A 27712-nucleotide genomic window follows, 5' to 3' on the forward strand; every position below is an offset into this window, starting at 1 on the left:
TCAGCTCACCAGCAGGAAATCCCTCGAAGTGTGATCCCAGCAGACATAATCCCCCCGAGACAAAAAAAAGCAGCAAAGTGTCGGTGCCAAGAAACATCCCACTAAACATGCCGTTTAGCGGATTGTAACTCAAGTCCGCTGAATCGCACTCTATGTTTCGAATTATCTACTCCCCAGAAATCATACCAAATTTCCTTTAGGCCTCTCCTTGTAAAAATAAGCATGGCTTGAAAGAATGATGATTTCACATTTACCACATCTTAATTGCACCTTTTGCAGCCACAAAATCTGTCTGCCTTTTAAACCAGGAATTAAAAAAACATATTACCGCAGCAGATCTGTACACACCCTAACCCAGGCTTTTAAAACCATAACTGCACCAGATACGTAAAATACGTATCCAAATGTCTTGCGTTCATCACATCACTGACTCTCAGGCTGGTGGGCTCCAAGTGCTCACTATCCTGAAAATTCAGACCTTGGTTCCACCGTGCTCCTGGCTGGCTTCCCACTTTCCATCCTCAGCAAACCACATGCCACTCTATGCTCTGCTGTCCCCTGACCTAAATTACATCAAATCCCGTGGATCCTGCGCCCTCTGATTCACATTGGCTCCCGGGTAAGCATTGCCTCAATTTTTAGACTTTTGTCTTTGTCTTTCAAACGTCCTCCATGGCTTCACCCCCACGCCACCCCTACACCCCTCCTCACCCCATGATCGTCCCTAGTTCACTGATTTCCTGCAGCTCTGGAGTAGGCCCGATTTTAGTCGTTTCAACATTGGTGGGTAACTTCAGCTGCTGAGGAATTACTCTCCGGAATTCGATCCCTCAATCTTTTGTTTTTTTGCCTCCTTCCCCCTCCTTTGAGACTCTCCTCAATTGGTCCAGTCGGTCCCACTTGACCGAGAATTTGGTCTTCTCCCCATCCCCAGCATCCTCGTTATGCGGTCCCTTGTGAAATTGTACTTGGCCTCTGGAGCACCTTGGATTGTTGCACGAGGGGAAAGGTGATATATAAAGGCAGGTCATTGTAGGCCTGAGCACATTTTACCAGCACGGTTTCAGTGAAAGGGTTGCCAGCACAAACACTGCCTGCCGTACAGGAAAGAACGTGTTTCATCTTCACTTTGCACATGTTCTTTCCTTCCCCTTTCCTGTCTTAGTGTTGCAGTGTGGTCATGAGTTTAATGATTAGAAGTAACATTCATACGGCTGATAACAAAACCCGTTCGCACAATGGTTTGGCAAAGAACGTCCATCCTCAAGTGCAGGGGGAGCACCACCTGCCAACTTTGGCGGCGGGGGGGGGGGGGCTCCGCTGCCTCTCTCCCCCCCTCCCCCCCCATCCCATGACATGCTTTCCAAGGGCGAGGGCTTATCGCCATTGGCTGTTGGTGGAGTCTTCCTGTTCCACCGTTTTCCGTGGCTTGTCTGTCCCACCGCTGTTTGGACAGGGTGGTGGTGGTGGGGGGGGTCACCTTCGGCAGGACTGGACAATCCCGCCGACAGGGTAGGGCTGGAAAATCCCGCCTTCATTTCCTATCTTCAGTGGACCACTTTCTGTGTCATTGGGATAGGTCAGCATTTATATGATGGTCCAAGCTCGCAAACTGCTGGGGTTGCAAGCTCATGCCTCCCCTGGAGAAGCCAGACCTTTCAGACGAGACAAGATTGAGACAGGGGTGGCATGTCACCACGGTGGTTAGCACTGCTGCCTCACAATGCCAGGGACCCGGGTTCGATTCCCACCTCTGTGTGGAGTTTGCAGAGAAAGCCAAAGATGGGCAGGTTAGGTGGATTTGCCGTGATCAGTGCGCTGGGGTTAAGGGGATAGGGCGGGGAGTGGGCCTACATAGAGCGCTCTTTCAGAGGACCAGTGCTTACTCGATGGGTCGAATGGACAACTTCTACGTTGCTGGGATTCTATGGATTCTAGATCTAAGACAATGATGGAACAGGATCGAAGGACTGACTGGCTCTCTCCTCTGTCCCTATACCTCGATAAGAAGTCAATTTTTTAAAAAGCCACTGCCTGTGATTGTGTGCTCGTTACCTGATCAGGAATTTTAATTGTGAAACGATAAGTTTGATTTTAATCTTAGGAGCCAAGGATTCACTGGCCGTCATTGCGTCCCATGCAGAATGGGTCTGGGGGGGGGGGGGGGCATGGCTCAGCTACACGTGAGCGATCATCGAGTGGCTAAGGGCTATCTGCCAGTTTTCAGATGTGCGGTGTGTAGGTGTTCTAGGGAAGGAAGGGGTTGAGTGATGGGGGAAATCCACAGCAGGGCAGGACTCACCGCACAGATCTGAATGTAATTTGCATTGGAACCCTTTGACATAACAGCTCCCGTGATCTATAGACCTTTAAGAGGCCCCTGCCTTGTTATAGCCTGGCATCTCACCCGCCCACAGAACCCTATGGGCTTAAGATGGCAGAAAAGTACCAGCACTTTGCTTGTTGCTTGTTTTAATGTGCTCACGGGCGGCACGGTGGTTAGCACTGTTGCTTCACAGCGCCAGGGTCCCAGGTTCGTTTCCCGGTTTGGGTCACTATCTGTGGGGAATCTGCACGTTCTCCCCCTGTCTGAGTGGGTTCCCTCCGGGTGCTCCGGTTTCCTCCCACAAGTCCCGAAAGACGTGCTGTTAGGTAATTTGGGCATTCTGAATTCTCCCTCTGTGTACCCGAACAGGCACCGGAAAGTTGCGACGAGGGGATTTTCACAGTAACTTCATTGCAGTGTCAATGTAAGCCTACTTGTGACAATAAAGATTATTATTATTACACGGGGTCAGGCCACTTGGGTTAAAATTAACCCTCTTGCCCCTAATAACCTGTTACCATAAATCCACTTCCTTCCCACACCTCGAGCTCTCCCACAAAACCATGGGTCAGAAAAGGGAATTGAAAGAAAGCCCGACCGTAAGATCGGTGCAGAAACTCAAAGCTGAAGCTATATGTGGATAAACACAAATGGTTTTGTGTGAGGTTCCGCTTCTGCTTTGATGATAGCTGCATCAGTAGGACATGGGTTCAAGCTCCGCTCCAGAGAGTGGAGCACTCAATCCCAGGCAAGACTCCAGGGCGGTGCCGAAGGACTGCAAAGCTGGCGAATGTGTCATTTGTCGAAGGACATGGTAAACCTTGAGCCCCCAGCTGCCCGAGGAAGCTCCCGCGATGTTATTCCGACGAAGAGCAGGGAAGCTCTCCCTCTGAGTTCTGACCAACACGGTAGCATGGTGGTTAGCACAATTGCTTCACAGCTCCAGGGTCCCAGGTTCGATTCCCGGCTTGGGTCACTGTCTGTGCGGAGTCTGCACATCCTCCCCGTGTGTGCGTGGGTTTCCTCCGGGTGCTCCGGTTTCCTCCCACAGTCCAAAGATGTGCAGGTTAGGTGGATTGGCCATGCTAAATTGCCCTTAGTGTCCAAAATTGCCCTTAGTGTTGGGTGGGGTTACTGGGTTATGGGGATAGGGTGGAGGTGTGGATTTGGGTGGGGTGCTCATTCCAAGAGTTGGTGCAGACTCGATGGGCTGAATGGCTTCCTTCTGCACTGTAAATTCTATGATTCTATGAACCAACGCCAGTGGATCTAATTTTCTGATTATTGTCACGTTACTGTGTTGTGAGGACTGGTGTTTGTGCTTCTTAAGTTTCTTAAATGTAACATAGAGGGGAGCTGTTTGGAATGATTGGGGAGTAATTGTGACTCAGGGCAGAGGCCTTCTAGTGCTTTCCTCCACATTAGCCCACATTAGGCCTCTCAGCCGCATGTTGGAGAACCACCAGAGAATTGTCAGAAACATTAGTGTCGGAACATAGGAATTAGAAGTAGGAATTCAGCCCTTTGAGCCAGCTCCATCATTTAATGCAGCAATACAAAGCTTTATTGAACACAGTATTGGGTACAGATTTACACTTCTGCTGTGAAATATCACTGCAAGTTCAGGTCTATGGTAGACATTTGGTGGGTTTAGTGGTGTTAAGCGTTTTTTGCAAGTGGCAAGCACATTTTACGGCTCCATGTAAGGAGATTGGACTCTCCGTGTGGAAAATGCTCTGCAAAGTTGCCTCCCGCACCTCATGGAGCACAAGGCAGACTTAATCATAGTGATAGCGTCATAGAGGTCTACAGCACAGAAAAGGCCCTTCGGCCCATCGCCTCTGTGCCAGTCAAAAACAATCACCTAATTATTCCAATCCCATTTTCCAGCCCATAGCCGTGTCTGCCCTGGGATCGCACATCTAAATACTTCTGAAATGTTATGAGGGTCTCTGCTTCCACCCCCCTTTCAGGCAGCAAGTTCCAGGCTTCCACCACCCTCTGGGTAAATAGATTTCTCCTCACATCCCCTCTAAACCGGGCTGGTTTAGCTCACTCAGCTAAATCGCTGGCTTTTAAAGCAGACCAAGCAGGCCAGCAGCACGGTTCGATTCCCGTACCAGCCTCCCCGGACAGGCGCCGGAATGTGGCGACTAGGGGCTTTTCACAGTAACTTCATTGAAGCCTACTCGTGACAATAAGCGATTTTCATTTCATTTTTCAAACCTCCTGCCTTTCGCCTTAAATTTAGTTCCACGGATCATTGATCCCTACACCAAGGGGAAGATTTCTTCCTGTCTACTGTATCTATGCCCCTCATAATTTTATACATCTCAATCATGCCCCCCCTCAGTCTCCTCTGCTCCAAGGAATATAACCCCAATCTATGCAATCTGTTAATAAATAAAACTCTCCAGCCCAGGCAACATCCTAGCAAACCTCCTCTGCACCCTTTCCAGTGCTATCACATCCCTCCTATAATGTGGATTCCAGAACTCCAGACAATACTCTAGCTGTGGCCTAACCAATGTTTTATACAATTCCAGCGTAACCTCCCAGCTCTTAAACTCTCCGCCTTGGCTAATAAAGGCAAGTATACCTACTTCATAACTACTTTATCCACTACTGTACACCAGGTCCCTCTGATCCTCGGTGCTTCCCAGAGTCCTGCCATTCTTCATGTATTCCCTTTGCCCTGTTTGTCCAGCCCAAGCGCATCACCTCACAATTATCCAGTTTGAATCCCATTTGCCACTGATCAGCCCAAGTGACGAGCCCATCTAGATCCTTCTGTAATCTACAGTTATCCTCCTCACTCTTTACCACCCAACCAATTTCCATATCATCTGCAAACTTACTGATCGACCCTCCTACATTCAAGTCCAAATCATTTATACAAACCACAAACAGCAAGGGTCCCACCTTTATTCATTATTGGAACACGGCCCTGTGCTCTCCCTGTTACCCGCTTGAATGCGTCCCACTGTTCTGTCACACAGTTACCTGAAAACGTCATCTCACTCCAAATTATGCCTGATCTTTTCAAAGTCGGCCTTCCCCCCCAGTTTAGAACTTTGATTTCAGGCCCATCCTTGTCCTTTTCCACAGCAATCTTGGGCAGCACGGTAGCACAGTGGTCAGCACAGTTGCTCCACAACTCCAGGGTCCCAGGTTCAATTCCTGGTTTGGGTCACTGTCTGTGCGGAGTCTGCACTTTCTCCCCCGTGTCTGAGTCACTGCCTGTGTGGAGTCTGCACTTTCTCCCCCGTGTCTAAGTCACTGCCTGTGTGGAGTCTGCACGTTCTCCCCCGTGTCTGAGTCACTGTCTGTGTGGAGTCTGCACTTTCTCCCCCGTGTCTGAGTCACTGCCTGTGTGGAGTCTGCACGTTCTCCCCCGTGTCTGAGTCACTGTCTACGTGGAGTCTGCACTTTCTCCCCCGTGTCTGAGTCACTGCCTGTGTGGAGTCTGCACGTTCTCCCCCGTGTCTGAGTCACTGCCTGTGTGGAGTCTGCACGTTCTCCCCCGTGTCTGAGTCACTGTCTGTGTGGAGTCTGCACTTTCTCCTCCGTGTCTGTGTGGGTTTCCTCCGGGTGCTCCAATTTCCTCCCAAAGGCTTCACGGCCTAACATTATGTCCAGGCCTCTTGTCGGACCTTCTACGTACCGGCTTCAAACGTTCTCCTGTACTGCATTTTAAGAATTCTGCACCCTCTAAACCTTTCACACTATGACTACCCTATTTAATGTTGGGGAAATTGAAACCCTCACTATCACTACTCTATTACTTCTGCACTTATCTGAAACTTCTCAACATTTCTGCTCTTCTATTTCTTGCGGACTGTTCGGGGGCCTATTGAACACTCCCGGCAATGTGATTGCTCCTTTTAAGTTTTTAAGTTCTAATATCTGTTCTCACAGTGAGTTTTTTTTCCCTGGAACAGATTGCTAGCTTGTCACCAGAGGCTTATAGTTTGAGGAGCGCCACTCAGTATCAAGGGTGGCTGTTCAGGAGTCTCTCCTGCTCTTACTGCCAGCTATTGGTGTGTTGGAAGGATTTTGGAGTTTGATGCTCAGCCTGGTTGGCCACGTTATGAACACGCCTCCCTCGGCCATCAAGTTCTGGGGCGGGTCCCGAACCCCGAGATTCTGGCTCAGAGATAGGGTCGCTAACCCACTGCTCTACTCTGCAAAACGGAGGCAACTATCGGGCACCTATCCACTGCCTCCACCACTGTGTCCGCAGCATGTACTATCTATGGCATGCATCACGGCAGTGCATCAAAGCTTCTTCAACAGCATCTCTCAAACCCATGGACTGCAAAGGCTCAAGAAGTTGGCTCACCACCACCTTCTCATGGGTAACTAGGGACAGGCATTAAATGGCCGCCTTGAGGGCCACACTCACATCCTACGAATATAAAGGAGCGCAGGGCCAAGGCGACATTCTACATGCAGTTACAATCTTCGGCTGTCCTTAAGCGATGAACTCTGATCAAGCCTTGGAAACCTATGACAGCTCTGAGTCATGTGATCACCAGCAAAGGTTAGGCTGCAAAGTGTTTATGTACAGGTGACCTGGCCGCCTCCAGCCCTCTGATTCTGCACGTTCTCTGGCCTCTTGAGTATTTACGATATAATCACTCCGCTATTGGCAGCCATGCTTTCAGTGGCCTAGGCCTCAGGCTCCAGAATTCCCTCCTTTATACTTTTCCCATCTCTCTCTTTTTTTGAAGGCACTGCTAAAGATACCTACTTCCAGCCCATCCTAATACCTCCTTCTGTGACATACGGCCCCAAATGATGTTTGGAACATTCCTGAACTGGGTCTTTGCCAAGTTTTACCGTGTTAAAGGGACTATATAAATGTGAGTTGTTGTTGCAATACAAAGGCAGATTCCGCCTTGCTGGTGAAAATAAGGTCGATCTGCCTCAATTCATACTCGTAGAAAATCACTGACAAGTTAGGCCACATGACCCCTGCCCCACCATCCCAGTCCCTCACACAGGTGTCTGCTGTGGCTCAGTCGAAAGCGCTCACTGCCCGTGAGCCTGAAGGCTGTGGGTTCAAGTCCCACTCCAGAGGCTTGAGCACCTGACCCAGGCTTACCCTCCCAGTGCAGCCCTGAGGGAGCGCTGAACTGCTGGAGGTGCCGTCTTTCGAACGAAGGCCCAGGTAGCACAGTGGGTGAGCACTGTGGCTTCACGGCGCCAGGGTCCCAGGTTCGATTCCTGGCTTGGGTCACTCTCTGTGCGGAGTCTGCACGTTCTCCCCGTGTCTGCGTGGGTTTCCTCCGGGTGCTCCGGTTTCCTCCCACAAGCCCTGAAAGGTGAATTGGACATTCTGAATTCTCCCTCAGTGTACGTGAACAGGTGCCGAAATGTGGCGAATAGGGGCTGTTGACAGTAACTTCATTGCTGTGTTAATGTAAGCCTACTTGTGACAATAAAGATTATTTTTATTATAAAAAGGTAGCTGTAACAGCTCCCAAACCAGACTTCAGAAAATTACCGGGGGGGGGGGGTGTTGAGGTCCCAATATTTATCCTCCGACAAACAGGTCATTGTGTTTTTTGGGATCCTGCTGTGCATGAATGGACAGTGGAGTTTCCTACATTACAACAGCCACTGCGCTTCAATAAGTGTCCCATTGGCTGTAAGGTGCAAAGGGGGGTCCTGAGTTGAAAAGGGGGCTATATGGATCATGTAGCTGGTTGTCTCACTTGGAAACGCCAGAGGAGAAAAACATGTCTCGGGAGTCTTGGCTGCAATCCTCTTAGCCACGGAGCTGAATTCAGGAATGGAGATTCCCTCACAAAGTTGTAGCTAACCACAAAAGAGGAAGATGCGGCCACCGCAGCAAGGATGACTAATTGCTCGTGAGGCTACAGTGAGGATGTGGGCAGCCTTGTCAACTTTGACCTTTCCCCCCCCCAGGCAGCACGGTGGCCTAGTGGTTAGCACAGCTGCCTCACGGCGCTGAGGTCCCAGGTTCGATCCCGGCTCTGGGTCACTGTCCGTGTGGAGTTTGCACATTCTCCCCGTGTTTGCGTGGGTTTCGCCCTCACAACCCAAAAATGTGCAGGCTAGGTGGAATGGCCACGCTAAATTGCCCCTTAATTGGAATAAATAATTGGTTAATCTAAATTTATAAAAGAAAACTTTGACCTTTCCCAGTTGGATGCGCCAGGTGTGACACCACAGGAAAGTGTAAGGACCGCTGGCCCTGATGCCCCATTGTGTGGATGTGCCAGGGAAGGTGGCCAGAGAGGAATGGCACATCCCGGAGCAGAACGGTGAGGTCCAAAGTGATTTCGATACTGGACCCCGGACCTGTACGTAATGGAGATGAGGGTTACGGGGATGGTCCAGATTGGGTTGGCAGGTGGCTGGGGGAAAAAGAAGCTAGTTTGGAAATGCCCACGTACACTTCCTGACATTTTGATTGATTTATAAATCAGAAACTTGCTTCCTCAGTCCACACTCAGATTACAAAATGTTGCAATCATTATTAAAAGATATTATAAAGGCTAATGCTATGTTAAAGACGTGCTGTTAGGTAATTTGGACATTCTTAAATCTCCCTCAGTGTACCTGAACAGTCGCCGGAATATGGTGACTAGGGGCTTTTCACAGTAACTTCATTGCAGTGTTAATGTAAGTCTACTTGTGACAATAAAGATTATTAATTAAGATTATTAATAAATGAATTAGTCCACATAAGAGTTCCAATTAAAAGGGAAGAAAGTGTTCCAATTATAAGGTTTAGGAAATTGTTATGTTTTGGGACTGTCTTTAACTTAGAGTAAAGTTCTGGGGGTCATGTGACCTCTGCTGAAGCCTTTCTGATAATAGTCTGGATGAGAGAGGTGTTAAAGATTAAAAATGGAGGGCACGGATTGTTTCGTGGAGAAGGTGGGCGGCACGGTAGCACAGTGGTTAGCACTGTTGCCTCACTGCGTCAGAGTCCCAGGTTCAATTTCTGTGTCTGCATGGGTTTCCACCGGGTGCTCCGGTTTCCTCCCACAAGTCCTGAAAAACGTGCTTGTTAGGTGAATTGGACATTCTGAATTCTCCCTCCGTGTACCCGAACAGGCGCCGGAGTGTGGCGACTCGGGGATTTTCACAGTAACTTCATTGCAGTGTAAATGTAAGCCAAATTGTGACAATAAAAATTATAGATTATTGTAGATTATACTATTATAAGAAGTGGTTATAATTAATCCAAACTCACCTACCTGTGAAACTAAGAAAGATTTTTAATCAATGGCGACAGCCCCTGTATTTACAACGTTAAGACTAGCATTCACCAAAGTCGCAGTGCCATGTGTGAGTACCTTTAAGAAATGGGGGCGGGATTCTGTGATCCTGAGGCTAAATGTTGACGCCGTCGAAAATGGTGTCAGTTTCTTGACAGCGTCAACATGGACTCAGGATCAGCAATTCTGGCCCCTACAAGGGGCCAGCATGGCACTGGAGCTGTTCACACTGCTCCAGCTGCTGATCCCGGCGTCAACTCGGTGCCGATCCGCAGTGACACCAGTGCCAACGTGCGCATGCGCAGTGGCTCCCTTCAGCGCTCCGGCCCCGACGCAACATGGCATAGGGCTACTGGGACCGGCGAGGAAGAAAGGAGGTCCCAGACAGAGAGGCTGGCCTACCGACTGAGGCCAGGCCACATCGTAGGCCCCCTCCTGTGGTTGCCCCCCCCCACCCCCCACAGGCCGCACCCCGACCATTCCACGCCGAGTTCCCGCTGGCTGAGAGCAGGTGTGGACGGCGCCGGCGGGACTTGGGTTTTTCAGATGGCCGCTCGGCCCATGCTGGGCCGTGAATCGGCGGGTGGGGCCACATAGAGCGGCCCCCCGACTGGCACCACGCCATCCACGCCGGCGTCAATGGCGCCGATTCTCCTCTGTGGAGAATTATGTGCTGGCGTCGGGAACGCGTGGCGCGATTCATGCCGGTCGTGGGGATTCCCGGCCCCGGGCTGAGAGAATCCCGCCCTGGATGTTTATAAAATTGCTATAATGGATGTACCTTTAAGAAATGGGTGTTTATCAGTGATGTCATAGAGTGGGTGGAGCTAGGCTTTCTGTCTGTCTTTCACTTTCGTTTTTGAGCAGGCAGCTACAGGGTGTGTTTTAGTTTTGAGAGCTGGATAGCTGCAGGAAAAGCAAGCAGTTGTATAAGGATCTCTCTACAATCTAAAGACTGTCTCAGAACATTTGGGTGATTTGAAAGTGATAACTGCTCTCAGTAGAGAATTTAAACCTGATCTCTGTGTTAAAAGGGTCTTTTGTCTTATGGATGTCGCAAGGAAAGATCAAGGGTTACTTAGAGAATATTGTATCTTGGGGATATTATAATATTGGGGATGATTGGTGTTGATAATTAAAATGTTTACTGTGGGTTTATAAAGTGTTAACTGGATTCATAGAATAAACATTATTTTAATTTAAAAATACTTTAGCTCTCTGTTGCATCACACCTGTAGAGTGGGCCCTTGTGCTCCCCATAACCACAATCTATTAAAAATTATGGGTCAGGTGAACTCCGTGATACATTTTGGGGGATCTCTAAACCTTGGCCCGGAATACCAGGAAGGTGTTGTGAGTGGCAACAGCTATGCTTTAACCTGTCCATTGACTTCAAAGATAGTTAGAATTGGGGTCTAAAGAAGAGCTAATCAGCATTTTTGCCTAGATACAAGGCCCACATGATTCATGTTGCCCTGGAGATGGGCTGTGCATGGGGAAGGATTTCTAAGATATCCCTGAACTCACAGACAAGATAATCTGCTCGGATCCAAGACATATCAAGGCGGAGAGCCCCTATGGTTCACCACACAGGAATGGGTGGGAGCTCACCCTTCAATCAAAAAGACCAAATTTGTGCGGGAAAAAGCCTGCATGATTTTCTCAGCCAATGCTGGAGAGAGAGGCACTAGATAGAATCTTTAGCCTTGTCGAAATCTCCAGCCTCAGATCTTTCGACATAATTCTTAAAAGCCTTATCTGTTATTTTAGATTTCCACTGAAATATCTTAACAACACAAATTCTGCTTTCTTGGTAGGGTACGATGATCTGTGAAGTCCTGTGCTGTGATTCTCCAGGTCGACGCAGCCTCTTATACTTTCGATTCCATCGCACTCGTCCCTCCCTTGGAAATAAAAGAATAACAGTTTTATTTATTGACAACGTGATATGAATTAATCATCTAAATGCAAGTTCAACATAATTAGCAAAGGACCCGGGAACAAATATGTTACTAAGCAAGTGTGACACTGAGCCAATAGCTCCTTCAACGAGCTAGTCCAGACAGAGTGGGCCAAGTGGCCTTCTGTGTGGTAATATTCCATGTGCCACGTTGCAGCCTTTAGCTGCCCCCTCTAGCTGCCCCCTCTAACTAAAGCGGCATGGCGGCACAGCGATTAGCACTGTTGCCTCACAGTGCTAGGGACCCGGGTTTGATTCCAACCTCAGGTGACTGTCTGTGTGGGGTTTCTACATTTTCCCTGTGTCTGCATGGGTTTCCTCCGGGTGCTCTGGCTTCCTCCCACAAGTCCAAAGGTCTGCAGGTTAGGTGGATTGGTTGTGCTAAATTGCCTCTTAGTGTCCAAGGATGTACAGGTTAGGTTATGGGGTTGCGGAGATAGGGAGGAGTGGGCCTGGGTAGAGTGCTCATTTTAAGGGTCGGCACTGACTCGATGGGCCAAATGGCTTCCTTCTGCACTGTAAAGATTCTATGATTCTCTCTCCTGGATCCTGGCAGGTTAACTTATCTGTGGGTTCAGAGATATTTTAAAAACCCTTCTCCTCTATCTCTATGGCAACGTGAATCACATGGGCCTTGTATCCAGGTCAAAACGCCGATCAGCTACAGTTTGGACCCCGGTTCTATTCTATCTTGGAATTAAATGGAAAGTTCAAAGCTGATCTGTTTTTGACCTGACATTCCCATCACGTTCCCAGGTAAACTCTATAATACACCACTCAATTATTATAACCAATCTCACATGCCAGTTACAGAGAATGGCAATACAGCTTTTGAGTGAAATATGAACTTAAAATCAGGGTCCAAGTGGAATAGAATATTTTTTACATGGCAGCACAGTAGCATAGTGGTTAGCACAGTTGTTTCACAGCTCCAGGGTCTCAAGTTCGATTCCCGGGTGGGTGACTGTCTGTGCGGAGTCTGCACGTTCTCCCCCGTGTCTGCGTGGGCTTCCTCCGGGTGCTGTGGTTTCCCCCCACAGTCCAAAGATGTGCGGGTTAGGTGGATTGGCCGTGCTAAATTGCCCTTAGTGTCCAAAAAAAAGGTTAAGTAGGGTTACTGGGTTACGAGGATAGGGTAGATATGTGGGCTTGAGTAGGGTGCTCTTTGTAAAGGGCTGGTGCAGACTTGATGGGCTGAATGGCCTCCTTCTGCATTGTAAATTCTATGAACAGCTGTAAGCAATTCAACCTATGAGATTGCTCTCACGGTAGCACTATTGTATTAATTCCAATTGCCTTGCTAACTCAGTAGACCAGGCAATTAGTTTGATACCACAACCTACATACTCCAGGGCTAGACGATCAGAGTTTTCTCAGATGAATCATGCAACCAAAGCCTTCTCAGTTTGACACAAGAGGTCGCATGCCACAATTTGAAGAGGCGGGAAATTTGTTTGTGTCCTGGACAACTTTCACTGGCCAATCATCACTCGTTAAAAAAAAAAAGACTAATTGGGCACTTGTTGCTGTTGTGCACTCTGCAAATCTCAAACCGCACTTCCTCTCCAGCACCTTTGAAATGCTCCTTAAAAATCGACCGCTATTTTCGACAGTCCCAAAGTTCGCCGTATGTGACTCAGTGTGAAACCCATCCTCATACTGCTCCTGGGAAACGCTTCGGGAGGTTTTGATATGACTAAAGGTGCTGAATAAGTCCAAGCTCTTGTTGTGGGGTCTTGCCGTGAACAAATTGGATGCTGCATCCGCCCGGGAGCAACTAAGATTGCATTTTGAAACTGCCCGTAGATTTGGTCGCGTCAGTGGGTGCTATCACCTCTGCATCAGAAAGATGACCACATAATAATAATCTTTATTACTGTCACAAGTAGGCTTACATTAACATTGCAATGAAGTTACTGTGAAAATCTCCTTGTCGCCACATTCCGGCGCCTGTTCGGGTACACAGAGGGAGAATTCAGAATGTCAAATTCACCTAACAAGCACGTCTTTCGGGACATGTGGGAGGAAGCCGGAGCACCCAGAAGAAACCCACGCAACACTGGGAGAACGTGTAGACTCCGCACAGACAGTGACCCCAAGCTGGGAATTGAACCGGGGTCCCTGGTGCTGTGAAGCTAGCATTGCGGCCAGCGAACACGGCATTGCCAGTTAGAGTTGCCACCCGACTGATTAATTCAAGGAGCAGCTGCTTCTTCTAATTGAAGGTGGGGGGGGGATAACATGAGACTGAAAGGCCACTATATTCCAGCGAGAGATAGGTCATTCAGGAGTAAAATAAGGAAGCACTTTACCACCCAGAGGCTGGCAGGAATTCTCACAGGAAGGAAAGGAACGATCTCGCTGCCCCCTTGTGGTGAGTCTCCTCCATTGCTGGAAAACGGGTGGGGGTGAGTGGGGGCGAAAAATCCCACCCTTTGTTCCAAGAGACAGGCACTCAATTCTAAAAGGAAGAGTTGACCCTCAACAAGGCAGGAACTACAAATAAAAGTTGTTTTGATTGGTCAAATTAACTGTTGGATTCATCTATGATTCCAGGCACTGAGAATGCTTCATACCCCTGTACATAATAGAGCTTAACGCGTCAAATTAATTATTCTTTATATACTCTCCTGAGTAGTACTTCACCCGATGTCTGTGTCTATGTATTTACATTATGTATCTATCGTATGTCCAATGTTCTTCATGTAAGGAACGATGTGTCTGGACTGTACGCAGAACAATACTTTTCACTCTGCCTCAATACACATGACAATAAATCCAAACATGGTCAATGCTTCTCGTCTCTGTGCCTTGAATTAAATCATGTGAAACTCTGAGTTTTCAGATTGTCATTGCTGCTTAGATCCATCTCACATAATGTAGCCCACCAGCTTAAGCACGACGTACATTTCAAAGCTTACTGATGTTGAGATACGAATTGCACATTATCTCATTGCTCAAAGACAACCCAAAGTGCTTCTTGCGAAACGATCGCCTTTCACTAAATGCAGACATTCGCTGTTATGCCGACGAATGCAGTACTGACTCTGTATTTACTGATGTGCTGCAAAATCGCAATGTAAAGGACAACTCCTGTCCTTCCTCCAATAATCCTAGTGGTTCCTTAAAACATCCACTGAACATCTGGGACAGGCAGGAACGTCCCAGGAATGGGCGGGTTCACCCATCGGAAATTAGGGACAGATGCAGGCCACAGAGCTGAGGGGAAATTTTGTCGATGCCAGGTTGCTGCCAGGGGAGATTGATGGTCAGGTTGGATCATCACACCCCAAGACTTGATTATTAACTTTATTTTGAATAGCAAGACGTCTTACAACACCAGGTTAACTTACTTCAATTGCAAATATTGCTAGGTTACCAACTGGTCTTTCTTTAAAATAAATCACGGGCTGTTTTCCATCCACCTGAGATGTAAAGACCCAGGCGGGATGACTGCAACTCCGGCAGTGTGGCACTGCCCCAGTACTGCTCTGGGAGTGTCAGCCTCCATGCCTAGCCTCTGGAGCAGGAGAAGGACCTTCAGGTCTCTGCCTTGCAGTCGGGAGTGGCACCGATGGAGCTAAACCTGAAAAATTCACCTCAGCTGGAACAAGAAAGCACAGTGGTTCGCACTGTTGCTTCACAGCGCCAGCGCGCAGGGTTAGATTCCCGGCTTGGGTCACTGTTGGTGCGGAGTCTGCACGTTCTCCCCGTGTGTGCATGGGTTTCCTCCGGGTGCTCCGGTTTCCTCCCACAGGCCAAAGATGTGCGGGTTAGGTGGATTGGCCGTGATAAATTGCTCCCTCAGTGTACCCGAGCAGGCGCCGGAATGTGGCAACGAGGGGATTTTCACAGTAACTTCATTGCAACGTTAATGTAAGCCGAGTTGTGACACTGATAAAGATTATAGGTCATACTAAGATAAGAAGTGGTTCCAATTAAGCCAAACTCACCACTGTTGCTGTCACCACACTCGTGCTCGCCGATTCCGACCAGAAACTTGCTTTCTTCATTCCGCCAAAGCACTTGCGATACTCTTTCCTCACCTTTGTGCAGGAGCAGAGGGAGAAAGGCAGGGGAAAATTAACAATGCAAGGTGATTTAAAATTTAAACCATCAAATGATTCGCGCACCTCACGATGTAGAATTGAAAGAGCAATGAGGGTTTCAGGATATCCAGTACCTGCTTGTTCAACACACAGAGGATAATGAAGATGAAGGTGCCCTGGAGACTGTTGGTGATGGTGAATACATAGGACATTACCACCGATTCTTTTCCAAAATGAAACAAACCGAGAATCCAGGTACAACCCAGGATAAATACTTGTGCAATGGCTTTAAACGTCAGCATTCTGTGCAAAAGAAAACATTGTGTAACTCGAACGTTGAAGGAATATTTTATCACTGTCGTGTTCAACTCATCTATTGGTCTTTGATTATGTGAGTCTGGTAACTGATCTATGCTCACTGTGCTCGAGTGGTTATGGCCCGGGTGTGGACTCTGAGCCAAGATGCCACAGAAGCTAATGGAACTGAGCTGAGTGCAGACACTGTGTGATGGTAGGTATATTTTAAAACTCACGTAAATAAGCCTGTTGCAAACATAGGGCGGGGCTTTCTGCATCCCCCCCCCCCCCCCCCCACGCTCCCCCCCCCCCCAATGGCGAGTTTACTGTCGGTGGAGGCAGCTCGTCATGGACACTGGTGGGATCGTCCAACCCCAGTGAGGTTTACAATGTTTTGAATGGTTCCCACCCACGTCCGCCGGGAATCTCGCTGTGGAGACGCTGTTGTAAAGAACCATCTGGTTCACTAATGTCCCTTTAGGGAGGGAACTCTGCCATCCCTACCTGGTCTGGCCCAACATGTGACTCCAGACCCACAGCAAAGTGGTTGACTCTTAGCTACTCTCTGAAATGGCTAAGCCAGTCACTCGGTCCATGGGCAACTGGGGAAGGGAAACAAATGGGCTTTCCAGCGATGCCCAACATCCCATGGAAGAATAAAGACAACAAAAAAAACACCCTTCATTTCTGATGTGCCTGCGGTCTTGCTTTTCACTAAATCTCTCCTCTCCCCGAGCCCTCGGACCACAATTCCAAGAGAGTCAATCTTCTCATTGTCCTTCACCAAAGTGACCGTGGATTAGGTCATCGCTGCGTGAAGTTTTCTCAAGGAAGTGATTCAGGGAAAATGACAACAATATGGAAATGCTCCCGTTCTCCCTCCAATCGACCGGTACTTCGGGTGGGATTTTCCAGCCTTTCCTGTCGGCAGGATGTTCCGGTCCTGCCGAACGTGAGCTCCTCCCGTGGCGTGCTCCCCAGCGAAGGTGGGCGTGAGACACGCAAAATGTCGAAGACATTGGCGGGATGGTAAGACGCCACCGGCAGCCAGTGGCGAACCTCGGCTACCGTTGGAAAACATGACGGGAAATTCCGTCCTTAATGCCGGCTTGAAAGTCTGGATTAAGCTCGTAACTTTGGTCATAATTTGACTTTGCCTTGAGGTGGCAAAGCGATGCCTGTAGGTTTACCAGTCACGGGCTGATTGGACACAATTTTTCAAATGTATGAGGGGCCGAGATGGAATGGACAGGGAGGACCTATTTCCCTTAGCGGAGAGGGCGGCATAATTGCACAGTGGTTAGCACTGCTGCCTCACTCGGCCAGGGACATGGGTTCGATTCCGGCCTTGAATTAAAGTCTGAGAGGAGTCTGCACGCCCTCCGTGCCACACTGGGAGCAGCGGCCAAGATCTTGTGCTCAACCTTCAGGCGCAGGATTTGAACTCATAACCTTCAAATTCAGAGGCAAAAGTGCGCGACCACTGAACACAGCTGATGAAAACTACAAAACAGCTCCAAGGTCGCACTGTGAAACCGGCTCTTTCTGCCTTCGGACAATTGCGACAAAGCTCAACGGCAAGAAGCAAATAGGCAGGTGGCATTGAGGAGAGCATCCTCCACCTTGGTGGTGTAACGAGGGATGGACAATAAATGCTGGCCTTGCCTCACTGCTTGAATTAAGAGAATTTAATATGGGCGTCGCTGACAAGACCAACATTTATTGCCCATCCCTATTTGCCCTGGAGAAGGTGATGGTGAGCCGCCATTTTGAAACGTTGCAGTCCATGTGGTGAAGATGTCCTCCCCAGCAGTGTTAGGTGAGATGTTCCAGGGTTTTGGTCCAACATATTAGTTGACCTGGATATGCAGGAAATATTGCGCTCGTGACGACTGCCCCAAGGCTATATTTGGGAGAAGTGCTGGGTGGTAACTGTTGTCATTGAGGTAACCCCACCTCGGGACTCCGACATGGGAATGGGAAGATATTGGGGCAGGAAATGACAGACAAAGCTTAGGTTTAATAGCTATCATGAGGGGTATTAATCAGTTTATTGACTCACCGCATGTCTTTAATCTTTGACACTTTGGAGTTAAGACCAGAGAGCTGTTTATGCAATATGAAGAGGACAGACAGCAGGAGGGCTGTGTTGACCTGTTAATGTAAACGTAATAACGTAAGGAATTAGAATCCGAGCAAAGGACTGAATTCAGAGGGTATTAAGCTGCAGCAAGTATTTTACGATAGGTCAGGATTTGCAGTTGACAAGAGCAAGGTCTGAGCAGGAAACATACCCAGTGCTCAGACAAGCTTCATTTTTACACTTCAGCTGCTATCTGCCCATAAGACATAGGAGCAGAATTAGGCCATTCGGCCCATCGAGTCTGCTCTGCCATTCGATCGTTGCTGAAAGAACATAGAACATACAGTGCAGAAGGAGACCATTCGGCCCATTGAGTCCTCACCAACCCACTTAAGTCCTCACTTCCACCCTATACCTGTAACCCAATAATCCCCCCTAACCTTTTTGGACACTAAGAGCAATTTAGCATGGCCAATCCACCTAACCTGCACGTCTTTGGACTGTGGGAGGAAACCGGAGCACCCGGTGGAAACCCACGCAGACGGGGAGAACGCGCAGACTCCACACAGACAGTGACCCAAGCCGGGAATCGAACCTGGGACCCTGGCGCTGTGAAGCCACAGTGCTACCGTGCTGCCCAATATGTTTCCCATCTCCATTAGAACATAGAACATACAGTGCAGAAGGCAGCGATTCAGCCCATCGAGTCTCCACCGACCCACTTAACCCCCCTTCTATCCTATCTCCGTAACCCAATAATCCCTCCTAACCTTTTTGGACACTAAGAGCAATTTAGCATGGCCAATCCACCTAACCTGCACGTCTTTGGACTATGGGAGGAAACCGGAGCACCCGGAAGAAACCCACGCAGGCATGGGGAGAACGTGCAGACTCCGCACAGACAGTGACCCCAGCCGGGAATCGAACCTGGGACCCTGGCGCTGTGAAGCCACAGTGCTATCCACTTGTGCTACCGTACTGCCCATTCTCTTGCCTTCTCCCCATAAATCCTGATCCCGTTATTAATCAAGAACCTATCTATCTCTGTCTTAAAGACACTCAGTGATTTGGCCTCCATAGCCTTCTGCGGCAAAGAGTTCCACAGATTCACCACCCTCTGGCTGAAGAAATTCTTCCTGATTTCTGTGTTAAAGGATCGTCCCTTCAGTCTGAGGCTGTGCCCCCGGGTTCTAGTTTCTCCTACAAGTGGAAACACCCTCTCCATGTCCTCTCTATCTCGGCCTGAACATTCAGTTCAATTTTTAGCTGTAAATCAACGGAAGGTGAAGTGAGCGAATGAGAGAATAGCTACCAAAACGATGAAGAAAACAGGTCCCAGGAAACTCCAGATAAATCCTTTCTCTAACTGCAGCCAGCAGCTGTGAATGAAATAGAAGTTACACTCATATACCAGGAAACACATCCATCCATTGATATATCTGCTATTGTATAGATTCAGCGATGAAATATTGGCTCCGATACTATCCTTGAGGTGCTTATAGATCTCGCCTCCTTCCGGGCAGCGGTGAGAATATGTGTAATGGCCGTTATGGGCGAGAAGCACTGATGTACTTGTAGTTTTGAGCTCTGTTCAGCATTTCCTGGGAAGCATCCTCTCTGATAGCTCGCCTTGATTGACAGGCTGGTTACCCATTTGTGGGGGGGTTGGGGGAGGGCAGGGGGGTTGTGTGGGGGGGGGGGCGGAGGGGGGCCGTGATAGATACTGCCGAGGGTGAGGGGTGAAGGGATAGGATGAGTGGGGGGGGAGGGGGCAGATCGTGGTTGTTCGGAGTGGTTTACTGGGTTGCTTCCGAGGCCAGGAAGCAACATCCCTACTCCTAGTCCACAAGCAGTGCTATAAAGACCTGATGGATTCAACCCTTCTCGGCGCCATCTACCTGCTGACTTGCCCTCAGCCTGGGAAACCTGCCCGTGGTTTTAATTACACAGTCGACAAAAAGAATAATCAACAGAGAACATTGACAAGTGGTACATTGACAGTGATTGGTTACAGTGCGGAACAAGGGGCCAAACAAAGCAAATACATGAGCAAGAGCAGCATAGGGCGTCGTGAATAGTGTTCTTACAGGTAACAGATCCGTCCGAGGGGGAGTCGTTGAGGAGTCTTGTAGCTGTGGGGAAGAAGCTGTTCCTATGTCTGGATGTGCGAGTCTTCAGACTTCTGTATCTTCTGCCTGATGGAAGGGTCTGGAAGAAGGCAATGCCCGGGTGGGAGGGGTCTCTGATAATGCTGTCTGCCTTCCTGAGGCAGCGGGAGGTGTAGACAGAATCAATGGGAGGGAGGCAAGTTTGTGTGATGTGTTGGACTGAGTTCACCACACTCTGCAGTTTCTTGCGATCTTGGGCCGAGCAGTTGCCATACCAGCTGTGATGCAGCCGGGTAGGATGCTCTCTACATCTGTAGCAGTTTGTGCGAGTCGATGAAGACATGCCAAATTTCTTGAGTTTCCATAGGAAACAAAATCCATGCAAACAAAATCCATCTGTTTTGGAGATTAAAATTGGACTGCAGGAACAGGAAATTGTCAATAGTGTGAAGTGGGTCAGTTGCCCAAAAGAGATGTCTTGATTTTTTTTTTAACTGAACTGCTAAAAATCTATTTAAAGCCAACTTCTTTTGTCAGTTTTTGGGCTAAAAATGAAAAATGGACTAAAACTCCGACCTTGGCCAGATGTTGATTGTAAGTGGGTGGGTTTTGAGTGAATTAAAATCAGGCCTAACTGCATCCGGCCAGTGAAGAGGAGCAAAGAATCTCCAACCAGAAGACCCAACATCAGTTTGGGTTTGTGCAACTGGGGAATGGGACAGATGATGGGGCACCTGCCCCATCTCCTTTTTGGGGGCTGGACCTTTCCAATATGGAGGTGTGGAGAACCCCCAAACTCTATCGTTGCTGCTTCCGCTCACCTGCCAAAACCTGGCGCCCAGATTGGCTCGATGCTTTGGAGGAATTTGGCACCCACAGCCCTTTTTATTTACGCAGCAACATTCATGCTGGAAACTATCCCAAGACACTTGTAATTAGACCAAGTGGCAACCAAACTTAAGGATGACCAATAAGGTGCTCACAAGATGTAGGCCCTCGGGTTATCGATTATTTCTGACCCTTCTCTCTCTTCAGCCAGTTATTGACTGCCTGAATGCTACTTGATTAGGAGCTGTCACCATCCTCTCTACCAGCTGTACCCACAGGGGTACCATGAGCTTTCCACTGGGGGTCCCCTGAGTGTGCGCTCTGTGGAAGAGGACGTCATGTTTGACAGGCTGGTCAGGAAGCAGAGAATCCAGCTGTTGGCATTCCCCAGGGCGGAGTGTACAGGCAGCGGTGCACTGGCCTGAGGGACAGCTCCTTCTAAAGGGTTGGCGATATCAAAGGGAGCAGTGACGGAGTTCCCTGCTGCAACCCAGCTTGGCCCAGCCTGGGAACATGGCTTGTGGTGCAGTGGGTTAGAGCCCCTGACTCTGAGCCAGAGGTTCTGGGGTTCCTGTCCCACCCCAGCGTTCGTAACGTGAAGGCCTCCCCTTCATGGCCCACCAGCATCTTGACTCCGTGATCTGTGTTTCGCCCAGGGGACTCCCCTCAGTCTGAGAATGCAGGGTGAAAATCTCCCAAGCTTGTGTTTGTAAGGGGTTGAACGATGGTCCACAGTATACCGTGCAAATTCCGCCTTCACCTTCAAACACATCTGGAGGACAACAACAGGAAGTGAGGTTGCTGTGGTTTCCTGAGCAGAGTGTGATTAATTGCAACACCTCGCCTGACAGTTACTGTCAGGGGCACCATAAGGTGAGGAGGACGGTTGTTCATGAACCTGTAGCTCTCACGTGCATCCCTGTTTCAGGCCTCCCTCTCCAAGGACTTTGAGTGTTCCTCCCTCACAGTGGGTGGGAGCTCGGAGGCTTGATAGGGCCATCGCCGCCTATCGCCGCTCTTTACCTCTGCTGCTTTGCATTGTCCTCTCACAGAATCCTACAGCACACCAGAGAGGCCATTCGACCCTTTTGCAGTAGGACTGGATCTTTGAAAGAATGACTCTCACTCCCTTGAACGTTCTGCAATATTTTCCTTCGCAAATAGTTTTTTCCAATTCCCTTCTCAAAGTTATTATTGGATCTATGCCCCAACACCCTTTTTTAGGCACCACCTTGAGCACCTCATCGCCTATTTGTTTCCCTCCAGATCGTTTCTGGTAATTTTAAAAATCTGAGCCCTCTGGTAACTGACCCGCCTCCCAGTGGTCACAATTTCTCCCCATTTATCTGCCAAAACCCCTCTTCCAAATCTCAACCTTTTCAGCTCGAAGGAGAGCAGCCCAGCTCTTTCAGTCTCTTCACCTTGCTTCTTCAATATGGAAACACAAGACGCAAATAATATAATTGGATCACGATGACAGTAGCGCGATGGAGTCCATAATGAGACTGGTAAAAGACGTCTGCAAGCACAATTATATTTCACATAATACTTTTTAGGAGCTGGAGTAGGCCATTCGGCCTATCAAGCCTCTTATAGTGGTTAGAACTGTTGGTTCACAGCGCCAGAGTCCCAGGTTCGATTCCCGGCTGGGTCACTGACTGTGCGGAGTCTGCACGTTCTCTCCGTGTCTGCGTGGGTTTCATCCGGGTGCTCCGGTTTCCTCCCGCAAGTCCTGAAAGACGCGCTTGTTAGGTGAATTGGACATTCTGAATTCTCCCTCCGTTTACCCGAACAGGCGCCGGAAAGTGGCGACGAGGGGATTTTCACAGTAACTTCATTGCAGTGTTAATGTAAGCCGACTTGTGACAATAAAGATTATTATTATTATACCGGGCTAGGCCACTTGGGTTAAAATTAACCCTCTTGCCCCTAATAACCTGTTACCATAAATCCACTTCCTTTCCACATCTCGAGCTCTCCCACAAAACCGTGGGTCAGAAAAGGGAATTGAAAGAAAGTCCGACCGTAAGATTGTCGTCGAAACTGAAAGGTGAAGCTATCTGCGGATAGACACAAAGGGTTTTGTGTGAGGTTAAATAGGATGGATTCAGAACAGATCTAGCAACTCAAGACTGGGCATCCATGCAACGCTGTGGGCCATCACCAGCAGCAGAATTGTACTCAGTCACAATCTGCAACCTCATGGTCCTCCCTAACTCTACCGTTACCTGCAGATCAGACTGCCAGGAGATCAAATCAGTTCAACGGAGAGCAGGGCAGGAGGGCAGGCCAGGGGCAGTACCAGGCACACCGAAAAATGAGGTGTTAACCTGGAGAAGCTACAGCACAGGCCACAAACCACAGCTGGAGTACTGTGTGCAACTCGTCGCCACATTATCAGAAGGATGTGATTGCACAGGAGGGGGCGCAGAGGAGATTTACCAGGGATGTTGCCTGGGATGGAACATTTTATTTGTGAAGAGAGATTGGATGGGCTTGGGTTGTTTCCGCTGGAGCAAAGAAGACTGAGGGGGTCATGCGATTGAGGTGTACAGGATTATGAGGGGCATGGACAGGGTGGATAGGGAGCAGCCGCCCCCCCCTTAGTTGGAGTGCTGGACATTTCTGTTTGACCCCGCCGGCAGGATGCTCCATCAGGCCGGCTGGTCAATGGGGTTTCCCATTGTGGGGCAGCCCCACGATGTCGGGAAACCCCCCGGGGCTGCCAGCAAAACGGAGCCTCCCGCCGGCGGAGAATCCAAGAGTCAGTCACGAGAGAGCATATGTTCAAGTTGAGGGGCAGGAGGTTGAGGGAGGATTTGAGGAAAGCCTTTTTTACCCGGAGGTTGGTGACGGTCTGGAATGCGCTGCCTGGGAGGGTGGTAGAGGCGGGTTGCCTCACCATCCTTTAAGGTTACCTCACATCCTTTAAAAAGTGAATGAGCACTTGGCACGTCAGAACATTCAAGGCTGTGGGCCAAGTGCTGGGAAATGGAATTAGGTCAGCAGGTCAGGTATTTTCCATGTGTTTGTGCAGACGCTCTTCTGCACTATGTATTTCTGTGATTCGATAATTCTGTGATACTTGCATGCTAAACAGCATAAGCAGCAAGCGATAGACAGAGCTAAGCGATCCCATGATCAACGGATCATATCTAAGCTGTGACATCCTCTCACATCCAGCCATGAATGGTGGTGGACAATTAAACAGCTCACTGGAGGAGGAGGTTTCACAAATATCCCCATCCTCAATGATGGAGGAGCCCAGCCCAGATGTGCAAAAGACAAGGTTGAGACATTCGCAACAATCTTCAGCCAGAAGTGCCGAGTGGATGATCCATCTCGGTCTCCTCCGGAGGCCCCCAGCATCACAGATGTCAGTCTTCAGCTAATAAGATTGACCCCCACGTGGTATCAAGAAATGGCTGAAGGCACTGGACACTGCAAAGGCTATGGGCCCTGACATGATCCCGGCAATAGTACTGAACACCTGTGCTCCAGAACTTGCTGCGCCTCTAGCTAAGTTGTTCCAGTACAGCTACAACACTGGCATCTACCCGACAATGTGGAAAAGTGCCCAGGCCAATTAATGCCCTATCAGTCTACTCTCAATCATCAGTAAAGGAAGGGGTCATCAATAGTGCTATCAAGCGGCACTTACTTTGCATGAACTCGCTCACTAATGCTCAGTTTGTGTTCCGCCAGGGTCACTCAGTGGTTGTTGGAGGTCAGTCAACTTAGTCCCAGGACATCACTGCAGGAGTTCCTCAGGGGAGTGTCCTAGGCGTAACCATCTTCAGCTGCTTCATCACTGACCTTTCATCCAATATAAGGTCAGATGTGAGGACGTTCGCTGATGACTGCACAATGTTCAGCACCATTCAAGATTCCTCAGATAATGAAGCAGTCCGTGTCTAAATGCAGCAAGACCTGGACAATGTCCAGTCTTGGGCTGACAAGTGGCAAGTTACATTCACGTCACACAAGTGCCAGGCAATGACCATCTCCAATAAGAAAGAGAGGATTTAACCACCGCCCCTTGACATTGAATGGCATTACCATCGCTGAATCCCCCACAATCAACGACCAGAAACTGAACTGGACTAACCACATTAATACTGTGGCTACCAGGGCAGGTCAAAGGTGAGGAATCCTTTAGCGGGTACCTCACTTCCTGACCCCCAAAGCCTACAAGGCACAAGTCAGGAGTGTGATGGAATACTCTCCACCTGCCTGGATGAGCGCAGCTCCAACAACACTTAAGAAGCTCGACACCATCCAGGACAAAGCAGCCCTGCTTCATTAGCACCCCTCCCACAAACAGACACTCCCTCTCCCAACAACGCACAGTAGCAGCCGTGTGTACCAGCTACAAATGCACAGCAGGAATTCACCAAGGCTCCTTTGGCAGCACCTTCTAAACTTATGCAGACTGCCATCTCGAAGGACAAGGGCATCTTACATGGTTACATGGGAACACTACCACCTGGAAGTCCCCCTCCAAGCCACTGACCATCCTGACTTGGAAATATATCGGCCGTTCCTTCACTGTCGCTGGGTCAAAATCCTGGAACTCCTTCCCAAACAGCATAATGGCCATACACCTCATGGACTGCTGCGGTTCAAGAAGGCAGCTCACCACCACCTTCTCAAGGACAATTAGGGATGAGCAACAAATTCTGGCCTAGTCAGTGAAGCTCACTTCTTGTAAAAATTAATTCAAGAAAACTTTCTTGGAGATCTCCCTGCTCTTTCGATGCTGACCTTCTTGCAAAGGTGTTGACAGGTGTCCGTATGGTAAAGGCAGTTTTAAGAGATTTATATTTGTATTGGTAAGCATTAATAATAAGGTATAGTTTTCAGTGGGTTTAATTTAATGTATCTGTGTCTCAAAGGAAGCTATACTTAGATTCATGCTGGACAAAGGTACTTGTGTGTGTGGGGCTTACAACTATGTTTCGATTGTGATAAGGAGAGCTACGGTGTGAAGAGTAAATATAGTTGCTTGGCAACTAGAGGCCCTCATAAGGGAAGAAACTTTCCTTTATTCTTTAGTTTTAGCTGGGGGCTACAGATGTTTGTAGATAGATGTTTGGGCAGCACGGTAGCATGGTGGTTAGCACAATTGTTTCACAGCTCCAGGGTCCCAGGTTCGATTCCCGGCTTGGTTCACTGTCTGTGCGGAGTCTGCACTTCCTCCCCGTGTGTGCGTGGGTTTCCTCCGGGAGCTCCAGTTTTCTCCTACAGTCCAAAGATGTGCAGGTTAGGTGGATTGGCCGTGCTAAATGGCCCTTTAGTGTACAAAGGCTTTGTGGGGTTACGGGGGAGTGGTCCTAGGAATGATGCTCTTTCAGAGGATCGGTGCTGACTCAATGGGCCGAATGGCTTCCTTCTGCACTATAGAGGCTCTATGACACTAACTTGGGTTCAGAGTGGAGTGTGTGGTGACCAGAGCCAATCTGTATGGTTTACAAAAGGATTTTGTGTACCAATGAGACCATTGTAGCTAATGTTAACCTAAGGAGGGAGTAAAGGAGTGTTGCACTATGATCCATTTTTTCATGTTTAATAAATGTTTTTTCCTTGTTGTTAAATCTAATTAGTGGTCATGTAACTCTGTTCCTCCATGTTCGCGAAACAAAACTTAAAAGTCACAGACTTTGAAGGCAGCGTTCCATTCTGGGATCTTCCCATCCAGTTATAACATCCGCCGGAATCGTAGACAGGGTAAGCACTGAAAGGTCGATTCTCCTGGCTGAGGAATCATGAGCACGGTGGGGGGAGGGGACGGGGGGAGGGAGCGGGGGGACGGGGCGGGTGGGGGGTGCGGGGGGGGGAGTCTCAGGATATGGGGCCGATCATTTAGGTCTGAAGTGAGGAGAATTTTGTTCATCAAGTTTGTGAATCTGTGGGGTCTCTACCTCAGGAGTTACGGATGCTCCAGCGTTGAACACATTGGGCGGGATTCCCCGACTGCCCGCTGGGCCGGAGGATCCCCGGGGGGCGGCACGAATACCGTCCCGCCGCCCTGACGCCGTTTTTCGGGCGGCGGCGGGATTCACGCCACGCCATTTGGGGTCCTTTGGCAGAGGCACCCCCGGCAATTCTCCGGGCCCAGGTGGGCCGAATGGCTGTCCGGTTTTGGCCAGTCCCGCCGGCGTGGAGAATTCCGCACTTTCGGGGGGCTGTTGACACCGGAGTGGTTGGCGTCGGTTCTCCCGCCGGCGTGGGGACTTAGTCCCCGGAAATGGAGAATCCCGCTGATCGAGTCTGAGGCGGACAGATCTTTGGCCTCTCGAAGGATCAAGGGATATGGGGAGTGGGCGGGAAAGTGGAGTTAAGGCCTGTATCCCCTCTCAGCCTCACTCCCACACCCCGTCATCCTCACTCACTCATCCACCCTCACATCCACTCATCCTCCCTCACTCAGGCTCACTCACTCGGGGGTGGGACTGATCGGAGGCCTGAGGCATGGATAGTCTGCTGATTGTATTTAGTGACGGAGCCGAGTCGATGGCCTGTATGGTCCCCTCCTGCTCCTACTTCTGATGTTCTTACCTATCCCCAATTCCCAACACTCCATCACTGGCGCATGCACCGTAAACTATGTAGCTCCGAAACTCTGAATTCCCTCCCGAGACATCTCTGCCTCTCAGCTACTTCTGTGACTAAGCCTTTGGGCATTGCTTCAAGCTTCCCTGATGATGCGCCGTGTTAAGTTTTATTAGATGTGAAATGTCTCGTGATGCCTCCTACACTGCAAAGCGCCAGGGGCTGGTTTAGCTCACTGGGCTAAATCGCTGGC

General features: G+C 49.3%; 1 protein-coding gene across 1 annotated transcript in view; it reads right to left on the reverse strand.

Moving 5' to 3' along the window:
* Positions 1 to 10560: 10560 nt before the first annotated feature.
* The window catches only part of LOC119957010 (adhesion G protein-coupled receptor E1-like), a 75946-nt gene continuing 58794 nt past the window's right edge, over positions 10561 to 27712 (reverse strand). Inside the window, exons 12-16 of the mRNA XM_038784592.1 lie at positions 19284 to 19350; positions 17951 to 18042; positions 15726 to 15894; positions 15496 to 15588; positions 10561 to 11486 (exon numbers count right to left, since the gene is read on the reverse strand). Of these exons, the coding sequence (XP_038640520.1) occupies positions 11454 to 11486; positions 15496 to 15588; positions 15726 to 15894; positions 17951 to 18042; positions 19284 to 19350 (454 nt within the window). The 3' untranslated portion in view covers positions 10561 to 11453. The remainder of the gene's footprint in view (positions 11487 to 15495; positions 15589 to 15725; positions 15895 to 17950; positions 18043 to 19283; positions 19351 to 27712) is intronic.

Source organism: Scyliorhinus canicula, chromosome 25 (genome assembly GCF_902713615.1).
Source record: "Scyliorhinus canicula chromosome 25, sScyCan1.1, whole genome shotgun sequence".
Classification (NCBI taxonomy): domain Eukaryota; kingdom Metazoa; phylum Chordata; class Chondrichthyes; order Carcharhiniformes; family Scyliorhinidae; genus Scyliorhinus; species Scyliorhinus canicula.